The following is a 14,358-nucleotide window of genomic DNA, read 5'->3' as shown; positions in this document are numbered from 1 at the left end:
CCTAAATTTGTATTCTCTGCATACAACATATACGTACACTTCTATGTTGATGACTGATGCATTTCAAAGTTGAAAACAAAATAATGAGAACATTGATTTTTTTTAAAGCATACATTCCAGTATAACACGGTTCCTCTGCTTTATCAAAACAAACAAATCTCTCAGTACACTAAAGTACTTCCAGACCAAAACAAAAAAATTTTATACAGTAACTTCTAAGCCCAATATTGCCAACATACTTTTTTAATGTCATCTTCTGAAGCCTTTTTGAATTCATTTTCAAAAGGACTTGCTAGCTCATTGAACAAACCCACTTCTTCACAGTTCTTCAAGAATCTAGTTGGTGTTGGTGTCTGATCTGAAATGAAATTAAACATTTTTTTTCCAAAATACCATTTAGTAAGTACATGTTATTACTATCTTCAAAATAAAAATATGAAAATACCACCAATGCCCAAATTGTAATTACTTTGGTTATTTATCGTAAAGTTAACACTAAAGCAAACAACCACCTAGTTAAAATAAAGTTTGTGCTACAGTTTAAGGGCTCTTCTTTAACAATATTTAAAAACAAATTTAAGATGCAACTTTCCCCTTTAATTATAAAGACTTGCAGCCCATTCTACCTAAAACCACTATTGCTAAGGTTACAAACTCATTTGTTTAAATAATTTTTCAGTTAAAGGAGGCATATAACTATTCAAAACTTTCTGGCAATTTAATTCAAAATACTTTAGATATTTTTACTGTGTGTGTGTAAAAATAATATTTTGGGCATTTTGCAATATTTCTGTGCTAGCTTTTCTTAAAATGGTTTATTAAACAACTTAGCTGTCGGTTATTTCATAATGTGGATTTTGCTTCCACCTATTTTGGAGAGAGTAGTTAGAGCTGAAAATATTTAAATGATTAAAAATAGACACAGATACATGGGCCAATTTTCTTAGATTTTTAACGTTATTTTTAATAATACACTATAAATAAACAATATGGACGAATGCTAGTTCCCACTTTGATGGGGGCACACTTTGTTATGCCCTGGTACAAATTAATAGGTGTAAAACCCAACAATACACACCAGTGGGTCAGCAGAGATTGCTATCAGAGGGAAGCCTTTAATTAGACTTGCTCTTCTGTTGAGTGGAGTTCCCTCTTACCTCTCACTTTCATATACACACTGATAAGTAGCTGGCTATAATGGAGGCTTGAATGGTTACATACATAAAGAAAATCAGATAAAAATATGATATTTACATTAATAACTGTTAACTTTTGGAAGGTGGCATTCACTTGTAGTTTTGGTAATTAGGAAGATTCTCTCATTCAAAACCCCAGGGATAAGATTGGAAAGGGAGATATGGCATGTGGCCAAAAAGTTTCTTAGGCCTGCAAGGCACACTTCTTTTCCTCTTTCATTCAGGCCAGCCAGAAGTGGTACTGTTGCTCCACCTGCTGGAGACATACAACTGAGGTTTGTAGACCAGTCCCTCATGGTGTAGATACAGGGGAAGATGTAATCAAAAGTTTGAGTTCTGTCTCCATCTGTTGGCTGAAGGAACAACTCTTAAGTGCCTGCATTAGCAGAGAGGATCATTTTAAGAAAGAAGCTTTATTTTCAAACAGGAATGAGAGTTGCTGTTGTGTGAGGGCCTCCCACAATTCAAACCCAAGGGAAAGTGGCATTGATCGACTCATGGACCTGTTTTGTATTTCTTCTTTTATTGTGAACAACAGGACTACTGCTTCTGTTATTCATATGCTGTGTCATTTTTAAGTTACATGCAAAGTGTAGTGAAGATAGCATCCCAAACTTTTTTGATTTAAAAGATGTTTGCATAGTAAAACTAAAATCACAGCACTTCTATTGACTATTGTGTGAATGACTTCTGTACTCATTTTAAATTTATATTTTGGATAGTATGGACCTCTCATTTATTTCACTTAGAATTTATGCACTGTCAGATGAAAGTAAGCTGTTTTACTATACATTACAAAAGGTTTGACTAAATTTCAAGGGGAGTTCATGTATGATAGTGGGGAAAAAAAAATCATGGAAGTACTGTAGCATGCTTGGGAAGGAAGATAAAGAACTCTTTCACTGCCACTTACCTGACTGCCTGATAGATGTCCCGCACAAACTGCACACACTGCAGAGACCATTTATGGTATTTAAAAGTCTGCCAGTTTTTTTTAAACTGTAGAATTCCATTTGTCTGCCTCTCCTAATAAATTAGCAACTTGGAATAACGGAAAGTTGGAAAGAGGGGCTAGTGCATTTGTACAATTAAATTAGACTGCTCCATCACTGGAAAATGTTTTGACTATATCTATGGTGTAGTATATGCACTACCCACAAGAAGTTCAAGAGGAGCTTACTTAGCAATATTTACAGTCTAATGGTCCATTCATGATTGGTCTGTGACTGTAAGAGCCATAGACTTAATAAATTTAGAGAGGAATTTTTTTTTAAGAAATAAAACAATAAGAAAAAAAAGATTCTGACTGACCAAGAAAGGCAAAAGGATTCAGGATTTAAAGTTTGATTTCAGATATTGCAAATAAGTAGTTTTGACTTAGACAAAATTAAAAGACTTGTCTTCTTTATAACAACCTATTATTTTAAAATATTTACAATACTATTGATTGATTTTCTTGAGACAACTGCAGTCTGTACAAGGTGTAGTATTTTTAGGGGGAAAAAAACCCATTTCAACATACGTGTAAACTATAAGGGCAACCAAGACCTTGGGGAAGCGTTTAAGTGTCAGATGAGGTTAGACATAAAAGGTTATACAGTATGTACTTTTTTATATGAATGCTTACATAGGTTAGTCAACTACTGCAATATTGACAATCCTGTATTTACTATATACCACGTGAAGAGAGGTGATTTAGATAGAAATGTAATGGATAATGAATACATGTTGCAAACCTTTACCATACAGGAATTCTTTGGTATTTTCGTTCACCAGTTTACAGAAATTATATCATGTACAAAACCCCACAAAATTTGCGTACATTCCAGGAGAAAGAGGGATAACTTATTAATAAAAGAATATACTAACCAGCCACAATGACACTGTCATTACGAGCTGGACCAAATTTCAGTGTCATCTCATGTTTATGTTTATGGACAGCCAAATGATCCTCGTTGGTAAAACGCTGTGGCAAAAAGTTTTAAAGTACAGTTAAAACTTTGAATTTGACCAAAGTGAATGTAATTATATGGAAAGTCATTTTCACAGCATGTAAAACCATCATTATCACTAAAATATCAGTTGATTTTCTTTAAACAGATACACATCTGTTCTTGTTAATGCTGGATATAATATTCTACCATCAAATGGTCAGAAAAAGTTAACTAAAAATATATATAAACAATACTGCTAAAGAATGTCCGCAATAATTAAGTAACAACACTATGAGTCAGTAAAAGTCAGCATAAAAAATTTTTTACTTTCTGATACTGTGAAGAACCCTACAGTCATCAAAAAGTCAAGATACACTTTTGACACAAAAGTATTATAAACATTTATTGTCTTTGAGCACAGTAACCTCTGTGGTTTTTGCAATTACAGAAGAGTTGGTTTTCTACCATAGCTAAGATTGAACATGGTTAAGGTTGAACATGTCTTTTTGTTTAAGGGTTGACCACTGTGAATGCTCTAAAATCCACATGCCTACTTGGATTGTCTTTGCTGTGCTGCATGGGCCTGTAGAGTAGGGTTAATAATCCATAAAGGGATCGTTTGAGCAAGGGGAGTCCCCCCAAGATACAGTCCCTCAGCTTTTTACAAAATCTTATTTTTTTGCACACACCTGGAACTCAGATTATGGCTCCAACAGTCCCAAAACTGATCTCATTCACTCAACATTTAATTTAGCTAGCACGACACCCACTCAATACAACACTGAAAAAGTTATTGACAGAGTTTAGATCTCCAGAATGGCTTTTGCCAAAACTGATGAGCCAAAGAGATAGAAATGCACATGTGCTGCAAGGGTGCGAGGCAGGCTGTTGTCACAATAACTAGATGGCTTCGGGAAACATGTTGTGTTCATTGTACTCATCCATTTTGAGTTCTACCCCTACCCTTGGCAGCTTTCAGAGAAGGTGCAATGTGCACATCCTTGCTCTTTGCCTGCATTCTGCGGGACTGCTTTTGGAAGTTTTACCAAGACCAATGTTTCTGGTTTAAGATAAATATTTTAAATTGCTCTAAAATCCACATGCAGATTCTGATTTTACTTTAGAAGTACTGTCCAGGAAATTACCATTAATTAAATAGAGAGAAGATGAAAGACCACTAGACAGAGTAACTAAATCACAAGTCAGTCTTTGTCTGTTTCCTGACCAATGGAACTGTGTGATATCAAAAGGATAGCAAGTTAATGTGTCATTGTTCAAGAGGTTACCTACTACCAGGGGCGGCTCTAGAAAGTAGGCTGCCCCAAGCAGCGCGGAGCGCTGCGCCGCCCTTCCCCGGTCCCGCGGCGGGTCCCCTCTTCCCGCGGCTCCGGTTGAGCTCCTGCCGGCATGCCTGCGGCCGGACCCCCGGAGCTCGGGACTAGCGGACCTGCCGCAGTCATGCCTGTGGGAGCTCAACCGGAGCCGCGGGAAGACGGGACCCGCCGCAGTCATGCCTGCGGCAGGTCCGCTCGTTCCAGGCTCCGGTGGACCTGCCGCAGGCATGCCGGCGGGAGCTCAACCGGAGCCAAATGCCGCCCCCCCCGGGAAACGGCCGCCCCAAGCGCCTGCTTGGCGCGCTGGGGTCTAGAGCCGCCCCTGCCTACTACACAACTCACTCTCAGGAGCTTTTCACAATTTTTTCAAATTCTTATTATTTTGTTGAGAGACAGCTGGGGAATGTGTGTGTGTGGGAGATGTCAGAGCAGTGAAGGAATATGGGGGGAGGGGTTGGAGCAATGCAGGAATTGTGAGGTTGAGATGGGGGCTTTTCACCTTAGGGCTGTATTCTGGCACAGCTACTGAGGGACCAAACATGCCAAGGATAATTCAAACACTGGTTTTCCCCACATACTCCCCTCCCCTAGCCCTGCCCGGGCCAGGTAGTGGCAGCAGAAAGGTGGAGATGGGGGAGATGCCTCCCATTCACAGCCCCACAGCTGAGGGCTAGAAGGTGAGCTCAAGGAGCTGGGTGCTCCTGCCTCTCAGAGGGGGGTCTTAGCCCCTGTCCCTCCCACTCTGCATGTAAGCCAGGATCTGGGGGGTTCCTGCCCTTCACAGGGAAGTCTGAGTCCTTGCCTCACCATGTGTGAGCCAAGATCTGGATCCTCTGCTGAAGATGGATGTCTAGAGCCTCTTCCCCATACACTAGGGCGAGATTTGGGGTAGGGACTTTTTCTCCACCCACCTGCCTCTTCCTGGTTTCAGCTGATACATGGAATCCTCAGAGCCCCATCACTTTCCCACCTACCTATAGCCCCTCTAGGGCATGGAGTGCCAAGAAGAAGGGTGCAGCTGGTAAATGTGTGGAAAGGGCTCAAAGCAGCAGGCATATGGAGGGAATGTTGGAGGAGACAGAGCAGTGTCAGAACAGTAATAGGAGAGTCTGAACAGCTTGGAGGAATATGGGGGTTGGAGCAGTGGGGGGGAGGTGCTGGAATAGTGCAGGAAAGAGTGGAGTGAAAGGGGGGGTCAGAGGAGTACAGTAGGTGATACTGGAGTGGCTTCAGCTCTGCCCCCACCCCCAAAACCTCACATCCATCAATATTAACATCAATTATAGGTACTTACATGGCCCCTATCACTGTAGTATCCAAGTGCCTCAATCTTTAATGTATTTACATTCACAACACCTCTGTGAAGTAAGGAAGCGCTATCATTCCCATTTTACAGTTAGGGAACTGAGACTCAAAGACACTAAGTGACTTGACAAAGGTCACACAGGAAGTCTATGGCGAAGCAGGGAACTGAAACTATGTCTCCCAAATCCCCAGTCCTAACCACTGGATCATCCTTCCTCTGATGACCTCACCCCTCCCTTCAAAAAATGCCCCCCCCTCCCAACTCTACATTAGTCCTTGCACTGTTGCTGCATCCCTTCCCCAGTTTCTCAAACTGCAGGTCCCATGCTAATGCCTGCTTCTCCGTGGACAGGAGGGCTGAGAAGAGAGAACCAAGCTGTGCTAGGCAGGCACAGAGATGGGGAGATGATGTAAGGGCACTGAAGACACTAACATGCAGCCAGTGTATTCTGTGGCTGGGGTAATCGCTGCCAAGGAGACAGAGGCAATGGAGGTGGAGAGCTGGGCTGTGGTACATGAGCACACTGAGAAATTATTGTTTTGGTTTTTTTAAACTCAAAAGGAAATTAATTTTGCCAAAACTTCATTAAGGCAAAGTTAATGTTACCCAGTCATGCTTTGCGCCCTTCCAAAATGTGGAGAATGGCTAAACTTAAACCCCTGAAAACCTGGAAATACAAATTAAGGTACATGCGACCCCTGCAACGCAACCTTAACTCTGCTCTTTTAGAGCGATTCCCCTGCATACCAATTACATACTTTCACAGCATAGATGCTGCAGAACACTTGGGAACAGAGCATACGAGCACATTAGGATAAAGTCTAGTACCTTCTCTTTTCCAAGGCAAACCTTGGGTTTACGTCTGATATAGGAAACTACCTACTTCCCCTTGGTCTTCACTCAAACACTGAGTTTACTCCACACAAACCACCCCAGATTTGCAAAAATGTTACCACACTTTCATGCTCGTCCTGAGGATTTGTTCTGAGATATTACTTTCACTTATCCCTCACAAAGCCCCGGACACCACTGTCATGTATGCCATTACACTGCTGATAATCTTCATGACAAGGTAACTGGTGCAACTCTACTGACAATCTACAAAACTCAGTGCTGAAATGAAGCATACTTGATCCCTCAAGGTAAACCTGCACCTCTCTTTATATCACAGTCACAGCTCTAGCAAGTTGTTCCAATTAATCCCTCCATCATTCAAAACAAGTACACCTAACACAGCGAATATAGCTGAAGTCCATGCAGATAAATGTTGGAAGTCAAATCTGTGGAACTTAACACAAATAATGGGACATGCTTAGTCCTTTCTCAGATCTATCTACTGTAGATTCAGAGATTTTAAGGCCAGAAAGGACCATTAGAACATAGATTCTGACTTCCAGTATGACACAGGCCAGAGAATTTCATCCAGTTACTGCTGCATTGAGCCTAATGCCTTGTATTTGACTAAACCATATTCCAGAAAATAATCCAGTCTTGATTTGAAGACATCAAAAGAATGAGAATCCTCCACTTCCATTGGCAGTTTATTAACCTTTGCACTACTCTACTGCCAGCTCCAGGGAAAGAACAGTTAAGGTTGTATTGTTGGGACGGAATATATCCTTATTCCTGCACTCTGGGTTTGCAGATGTTTAAGTTAGCCACTCTCCACATTCTGAAAGGGCACAAGACAAGTGAAGGCAAACAACTCCGGGCTAATGAAGTTTTGAGCATTTAGCTTATTTTTTTTCAGATAATATGGATTTTTTAAATCATTGCATTTTTAAAAATTAAATTCTTGAAGAGATGCTATCAACTTGAGTGCTAGTCAGGTTTTTTTTTTTTTTTTAATTAGCTAAAAGTACTTTCAGGTATTATTGTCTACCTGCCCCCGAGCACCACTCTACATGTTACTTCTTTAAAAAAATGTAAAATATCCTAACAAACCAAAGTGGAAACTGATCAACTTTACAGGGAAAATTGTTAAACAATGTAACTATTTTGTCAAATGCACAAAAAACATATTTTCTTCTACTCCCTTTCAATGATATCAATCCTTAATGATTCTTGTAGCAAGTAAAATATTCAGAAATTACATTTTTAAATTGATGATGTCCCTCAAATCTATTTTTATTTAAAGTTGGTGAATATTTCAGTGCTCATGAAAATGAGGGACCTGTGCCACTGCTAGAGCAAGGCATAGTGTGAGTTGGTTTTCCTTTTATTGTAATGCAGTAACAAGCATATATTTTACCTGCTCACTGTGCATAAATGCAACAGCATTTACCATGATGACAAAAAAAAAACCACAACACTCATTGATTTCTACTACTGTATACTTAAAAAAAATGTTTGCCATTTTTTAATATAATTCACATCACATAAGTTACTTCTGAAACCTGCCACACAATTGAGTTTTCTCAGTCTCTAACTCCATGGTATAGAGCCCAAAAAGCTAAGCAGAAATTACTTGAAAGAACAATGTTTCAGATTAGGATTACTCTTGATTTCTTTTAAATATAAAAGATACTACAGCCTCCCTGGGATAGTGCTTGGGGTGTGCTATAGACCGCCGGGATCCAATTTGGATATGGATAGAGACCTCTTTAATGTTTTTAATGCAGTAAATACTAATGGGAATTGTATGATTGTGGGAGACTAATTTCCCAGATATAGACTGGAGGACAAGTGCTAGTAGTAATGATAGGGCTCAGATTTTCCTGGATGCGATAGCTGATGGATTCCTTCACCAAGTAGTTGCTGAACCAACAAGAGGGGATGCCATTTTAGATTTAGTTTTGGTAAGTAGTGAGGCCTCATAGAAGAAATGGTTGTAGGGGACAATCTTGGTTTGAGCGATCATGAGCTAATTCAGTTCAAACTAAATGGAAGAAACAAAAACAGATCTGTGACTAGGGTTTTTTAATTCAAAAGGACTAACTTTAAAAAATTAAGGAAATTAGTTAGGGAAGTGGATTGGACTGAAGAACTTGTAGATCTAAAGGAGGAGGAGGCCTGGATTTATTTCAAGTCAAGGTTGCAGAAATTATCAGAAGCCTGCATTGCAAGAAAGGGGAAAAAATTCATAGGCAGGAGTTGTAGACCAAGCTGGATGAGCAAGCATCTCAAAGAGATGTTTAAGAAAAAGCAGAAAGCCTATATGGAGTGGAAGATGGGAGGGATCAGCAAGGAAAGCTACCTTATTGAGGTCAGAACATGTAGGGATAAAGCGAGAAAGGCCAAAAGCCATGTAGAATTGGACCTTGCAAAGGGAATTAAAACCAATAGTAAAAGGTTCTATAGCCATATAAATAAGAAAAAAAAAAAAGAAAGAAGAAGTGAGATTGCTAAACATTGAGGATGGAGTGGAGGTTAAGGATAATTTAGGCATGGCCTAATATCTAAACAAATACTTTGCCTCAGTCTTTAATGAGGAGCTTAGGGATAATGGTAGGATGACAAATGGGAATGAGGATATGGAGGTACATATTACCACATCCGAGGTAGAAGCCAAACTCAACCAACTTAATGGGACTAAATCGGGGGACCCAGATAATCTTCATCCAAGAACAGGAACTGGCACATGAAATTGCAAGCCCATTAACAAGAATTTTTAATGAATCTGTAAACTCAGGGGTTGTACCGTATGACTGGAGAATTGCTAACATAGTTTCTATTTTTAAGAAAGGGAAAAAAAAGTGATCCAGGTAATTACAGGCCTGTTAGTTTGACCTCTGTAGTATGCAAGGTCTTAGAAAAATTTTTGAAGGAGAAAGTAGTTAAGGACATTGAGGTCAATGGTAATTGGGATAAAATACAACATGGTTTTACAAAAGGTAGATCGTGCCAAACCAACTCGATCTCCTTCTTTGAGATGGTAATAGATTTTATAGACAAAGGAAACACAGTAGATCTAATTTACCTCGATTACAAAGCAAGGCATTTGATATGGTTCCACATGGGGAATTGTTAGCTAAATTGGAAAAGATGGGGATCAATATGAAAATTGAAAGGTGGATAAGGAACTGGTTAAAGAGGAAACTACAACAGGTCATACTGGAAGGAGGTTACTAGTGGAGTTCCTCAGGGATCGGTTTTGGGACCAATCTTATTTAATCTTCTTATTACTGACCTTAGCACAAAAAGTGGGGATGTGCTAATAAAGTTTGCGGATGACACAAAGCTGGGAGGTATTGCCAATACAGAGAGGGACCGGGATATCCTACAGGAAGATCTGGATGACCTTGTAAACTGGAGTAAAAGTAACAGGATGAAATTTAATAGTGAAAAGTGCAAGGTCATGCATTTAGGGATTAATAACAAGAATTTTTATTATAAACTGGGGACACATCACTTGGAAGTAACAGAGGAGGAGAAGGACCTCGGAGTATTGGTTGATCACAGGATGACTATGAGCCGCCAACGTGATATGGCTGTGAAAAAAGCTAATGTGGTCTTGGGATGCATCAGGCGAGGTATTTCCAGTAGAGATAAAGAGGAGTTAGTACCATTATACAAGGCACTGGTGAGACCTCATTTGGAATACTGTGTGCAGTTCTGGTCTCCCATGTTTAAGAAGGATGAATTCAAACTGGAACAGGTACAGAGAAGGGCTACTAGGATCATTCGAGGAATGAAAAACCTGTCTTATGAAAGGGCTTGGCTTGTTTAGCTTAACCAAAAAAAGGCTGAGGGGAGATATGATTGCTCTCTATAAATATATCAGAGGGATACATACCAGGGAGGGAGAGGAATTATTTAAGCTCAGTACCAATGTGGACACAAGAACAAATGGATATAAACTGGCCATCAGGAAATTTAGACTTGAAATTAGACAAAGGTTTCTAACCATCAGAGGAGTGAAGTTCTGGAATAGCCTTCCAAGGGGAGCAGTGGAGGCAAAAGACATATCTGGCTTCAAGACTAAGCTTGATAAGTTTATGGAAGGGATGGTATGATGGGATAGTCTAATTTTGGCAATTAATTGATCTTTAACTATTAGCGGTAAATATGCCCAATGGCCTGTGATGGGACACTAGATAGGGTGGGATCTTAGTTACTACAGAGAATTCTTTCCTGGATGTCTGGCTGGTGAGTCTTGCCCACACGCTCAGAGTTTAGCTGATCGCCATATTTGGGGTCGGGAAGGAATTTTCCTCCAGGACAGATTGGCAGAGGCCCTGGGGGTTTTCCTCTGCAGCGTGGGGCATGGGTCACTTGCTGGAGGATTCTCTGCACCCTGAAGTCTTTAAAGCACAAGTTGAAGACTTCAATAGCTCAGACATAGGTCAGGGGTTTGTTACAGGAGTGGGTGGGTGAGATTCTGTGGCCTGCGTTGTGCAGGAGGTCAGACTAGAAGATCATAATGGTCCCTTCTGACTTTAAAGTCTATGAGTCTATAAGCCATAACATTCTTTCAAAAATAAAAGTATGCTGAACTCTTGAATGTAATACACTAAAATTCCCTTTTAAAAAAATCAAAGAACATTCACCTCCTTGAATCTTTCAATTATAAACATTACAATCAGAAATGAAATACACAATTCAATGTTAAAATGATGATCAGTCTCTCACAAACTGACAAGAAATCTAACTCAGAGTCAATGTTACCACTCAGGACTTAGACACTGCCAGACAAATGGTACTGTATAACACTAAGAACAAATCCTAGAGTTGTATTAAAATAAATCTTGTTGCCTCTGTAAAGCAACATTGTGCAAAAAACAAAAAACAAACAAAAAAACTACACCAACCAAACCCCACTATCTGCAAGAACGCAATGACTTTTCCTTACAGAATAAGTATAAATTGAGCAGTTATTAGTACATAGGAAGAAACACAGAAGACAAGCCTAAAGGAAAATGGCTTATTATCTTCAATATTATTTAACACACTGGAAAATGACACTCATCTACATGTGGAAAACCCCTACAGCTATGGGCAGCTACATTTTCTGACCATAGATTACATACCTACATAATCATCATAATGGGTAACAATTTAAAGGTCTTCAGTCTGCTCAGGAGGGCCTAACCACAGGCTGCCCAGATGTGATGTGTAATATTAACTTTCACTCTATTATGAGAGTTGTGTCCATCTAACTATCAAGCCCTAGTTGTTCCTTTAAGTTAGTGTGCCCTTCATTTCGTGGTATAGGCTACCACTCCCACTACAAACTGACCCAGGTTGAGAGATTCACATCCTGGCACCTCCCCCTGAAGTCTACATATGTCTTCCTCATTACACCCTGCAGGAAGGACCACTTGCAAGTTCGCAGTGGATACTGACAAAATTGTGAGCAGATAAAATAGAAGTGAATATCTGATCACTGTTTGCATCAAGAAAACCTCACATATTACCTAAAACCATAGAAGCTGGACCATACCAGTATGGAAGGGGAAAAAAGCAAGATTAATAACCTAGAACAAAATATAGTACCCCTTTTCCAATCCTGATGTGAGTTGAGAAGGTGTGAAGGCCTCACATTATAAGAACATAAGAAAGGCCATACTGGGTCAAAACAATGGTCCACTTAGCCCAGTATCCTGTCCGCTGACAGTGGACGGTGCCAGAAGCTTCAGAGGGGATGAACAGAACAGGGAAATTATGAAGAGGTTAATCTTCTGTCATCCATTCCCAGCTTCTGGCAGTCAGAGCCTTAGGGACACCCACAGCATGGGTTTGCATCCCTGACTATCTGGGATAATAGTCATTGATGACTCCATCCATCATGAACTTGTCTTATTCTCTTTTGAACCCACTTATACTTTTGGCCTTCAAATCCGCAGGAAATGACTTCCACAGGTTGATTGGGCATTGTGTGAAGATGACATACTTCTTTATGTCTGTTTTAAACCTGCTGCCTACTAATTTCATTGGGTGATCCCCAGTTCTCGTGTTATGTGAAGGGATAAATAACACTTCCTTATTTACTTTCTCCACCATATCCCCCCTTAGTCGCCTCTTTTCGAAGCTGAACTGTCCCAGTCTTTTTAATCTTTCCTCATATGGAAGCTGTTCCATACTCTTGATCATTTTTGTTGCCCTTCTCTGCACTTTTTCCAATGCTAATACAGCTTTTTTCAGATGGGGTGACCAAAACACACACAGTATTCAAGGTGTGGGTGTACCATGGATTTATATAGGAATGTTATCGTATTTTCTGTCTTATTATCTATCACTTTCCTAATGGTTACTAACATTCTATTAGCTTTTTTGACTGTCACTGAACACTAAGCAGATGTTTCCAGAGATCTATCCTCGGATAATTACAAGATCTCTTTCTTGAGTGGTAATAGCTAATTTTGAACTCATCATTATATATGTGTAGGTGGGATTATGTTTTACAATGTGCATTACTTTGCATTTATCAACATTGCCCAATCACACGGTTTTGAGAGATCCCTTTGTAAGTCCAAAGCAGGCTGCTTTGGACTTAAACTATCTTGAGTAATTTTTGTATTGTCTGCAAATTTTGCAACCTCACTGTTCACCCGTTTTTCCAGATCATTTATGAGTTATATTGAACAGCACTGGTTCCAGCACTTAGCATTGAGGGACCTTCCTATTTACCTCTCCCCACTGTGAAAACTGACCATTTATTCTTATTTTGTCTCCTATCCTTTTACCAGTTACTCATCCTTGAGAGGACTTTCCCCCTTGTCCCATGACTGCTTACTTCGCTTAAGAGCCTTTGGTGAGGGACCTTGTCAAAGGCTTTCTGAAAGTCCAGCTACACTATACTGAGCAGATCACTCTTGTCCACATGTTTGGTGACACCCTCAAAGAATTCTAATAGGGTTAGTGAGGTATGATTTCCCTTTTACAAAAGCCGTGTTGACTTTCCCCAAAATAGTGTGTTCATCTGTGTGTCTGATAATTCTGTTCTTTACTATAGTTTCAACCAGTTTGCCTGGTTCTGAAGTTAGGCTTACCAGCCGTAATTGCCAGTATTGCCTCTGGGCCTTTTTAAAAAAAGTTACGCTTCAGCTCAAAATGGGAGGGAAATTTGGAAATGCACAAAACCAGAATGGGATTTCAGTTCTCTGTACAGCCCACTTGTAAGGGATTTTCTCTGAAGCTGGCCAATCAATGGGAAGGCCTCCTTCCTGAAGCATAGTAGAACCAGTAGGCTAGTACTGGATTATAATAATGGGGAAAATTGAGATGTTTACTGAAACTTAAAGTATGTCCCCAGGCTTCACTATACAAGCACCCTGCTATCATTTAACCTCTACAGATTTCATGAATACTGGAGCTGTATTACACTTTGTGTTGCACTTGTTTTTCTGCTAATTCCTTCTAGAGAGTTAAGAATGTGATCACTATTACGCAAATTAATGCATTATTTGTTTCCATTTAGAAAATTACAAATGCAGAATTAAAACAAAGTGTTTTTTTCTGACAGAGATATGATAATTGTGGGGCTTTTCTTTTGTTTTTATTTTTTAAAGAAACTATCCTTCTGTAGACAGTGTTTTTGCAATTTTTTAAAAATTACTAAGAATTCTTGCTGTCACCTGCTTTACAAAATAATTACAGCATGCAGTTACTTTCCAACATCTGTCATTAAGAAAAATTTCTACTCTTCA

The 14,358-nt window shown here is 39.7% G+C and overlaps 1 protein-coding gene across 7 annotated transcripts in view; it reads right to left on the bottom strand.

Annotated features, from left to right (window-relative positions):
* ATF2 (activating transcription factor 2) overlaps positions 1-14,358 on the bottom strand; it is a 91,821-nt gene that overhangs the window by 60,189 nt on the left and 17,274 nt on the right. For 6 of the 7 annotated variants that reach the window (XM_039495865.1, XM_039495866.1, XM_039495867.1 and 3 more), the window contains exons 5-6: positions 3,066-3,162; positions 240-358 (exon numbers count right to left, since the gene is read on the bottom strand). In XM_039495865.1, coding sequence (XP_039351799.1) covers positions 240-358; positions 3,066-3,162 — 216 coding nt within the window. Of the gene's footprint in view, positions 1-239; positions 359-1,254; positions 1,550-3,065; positions 3,163-14,358 lie in introns of those variants that run through there. The other variant, XM_039495869.1, reaches the window with a different exon arrangement.

The sequence above is a fragment of the Mauremys reevesii genome, linkage group 11 (genome assembly GCF_016161935.1).
Source record: "Mauremys reevesii isolate NIE-2019 linkage group 11, ASM1616193v1, whole genome shotgun sequence".
In the NCBI taxonomy this organism is placed as follows: domain Eukaryota; kingdom Metazoa; phylum Chordata; order Testudines; family Geoemydidae; genus Mauremys; species Mauremys reevesii.
The sequence above is the reverse complement of the archived record's forward strand: the minus strand, read 5'-3'. Positions and strand labels throughout refer to the sequence as shown.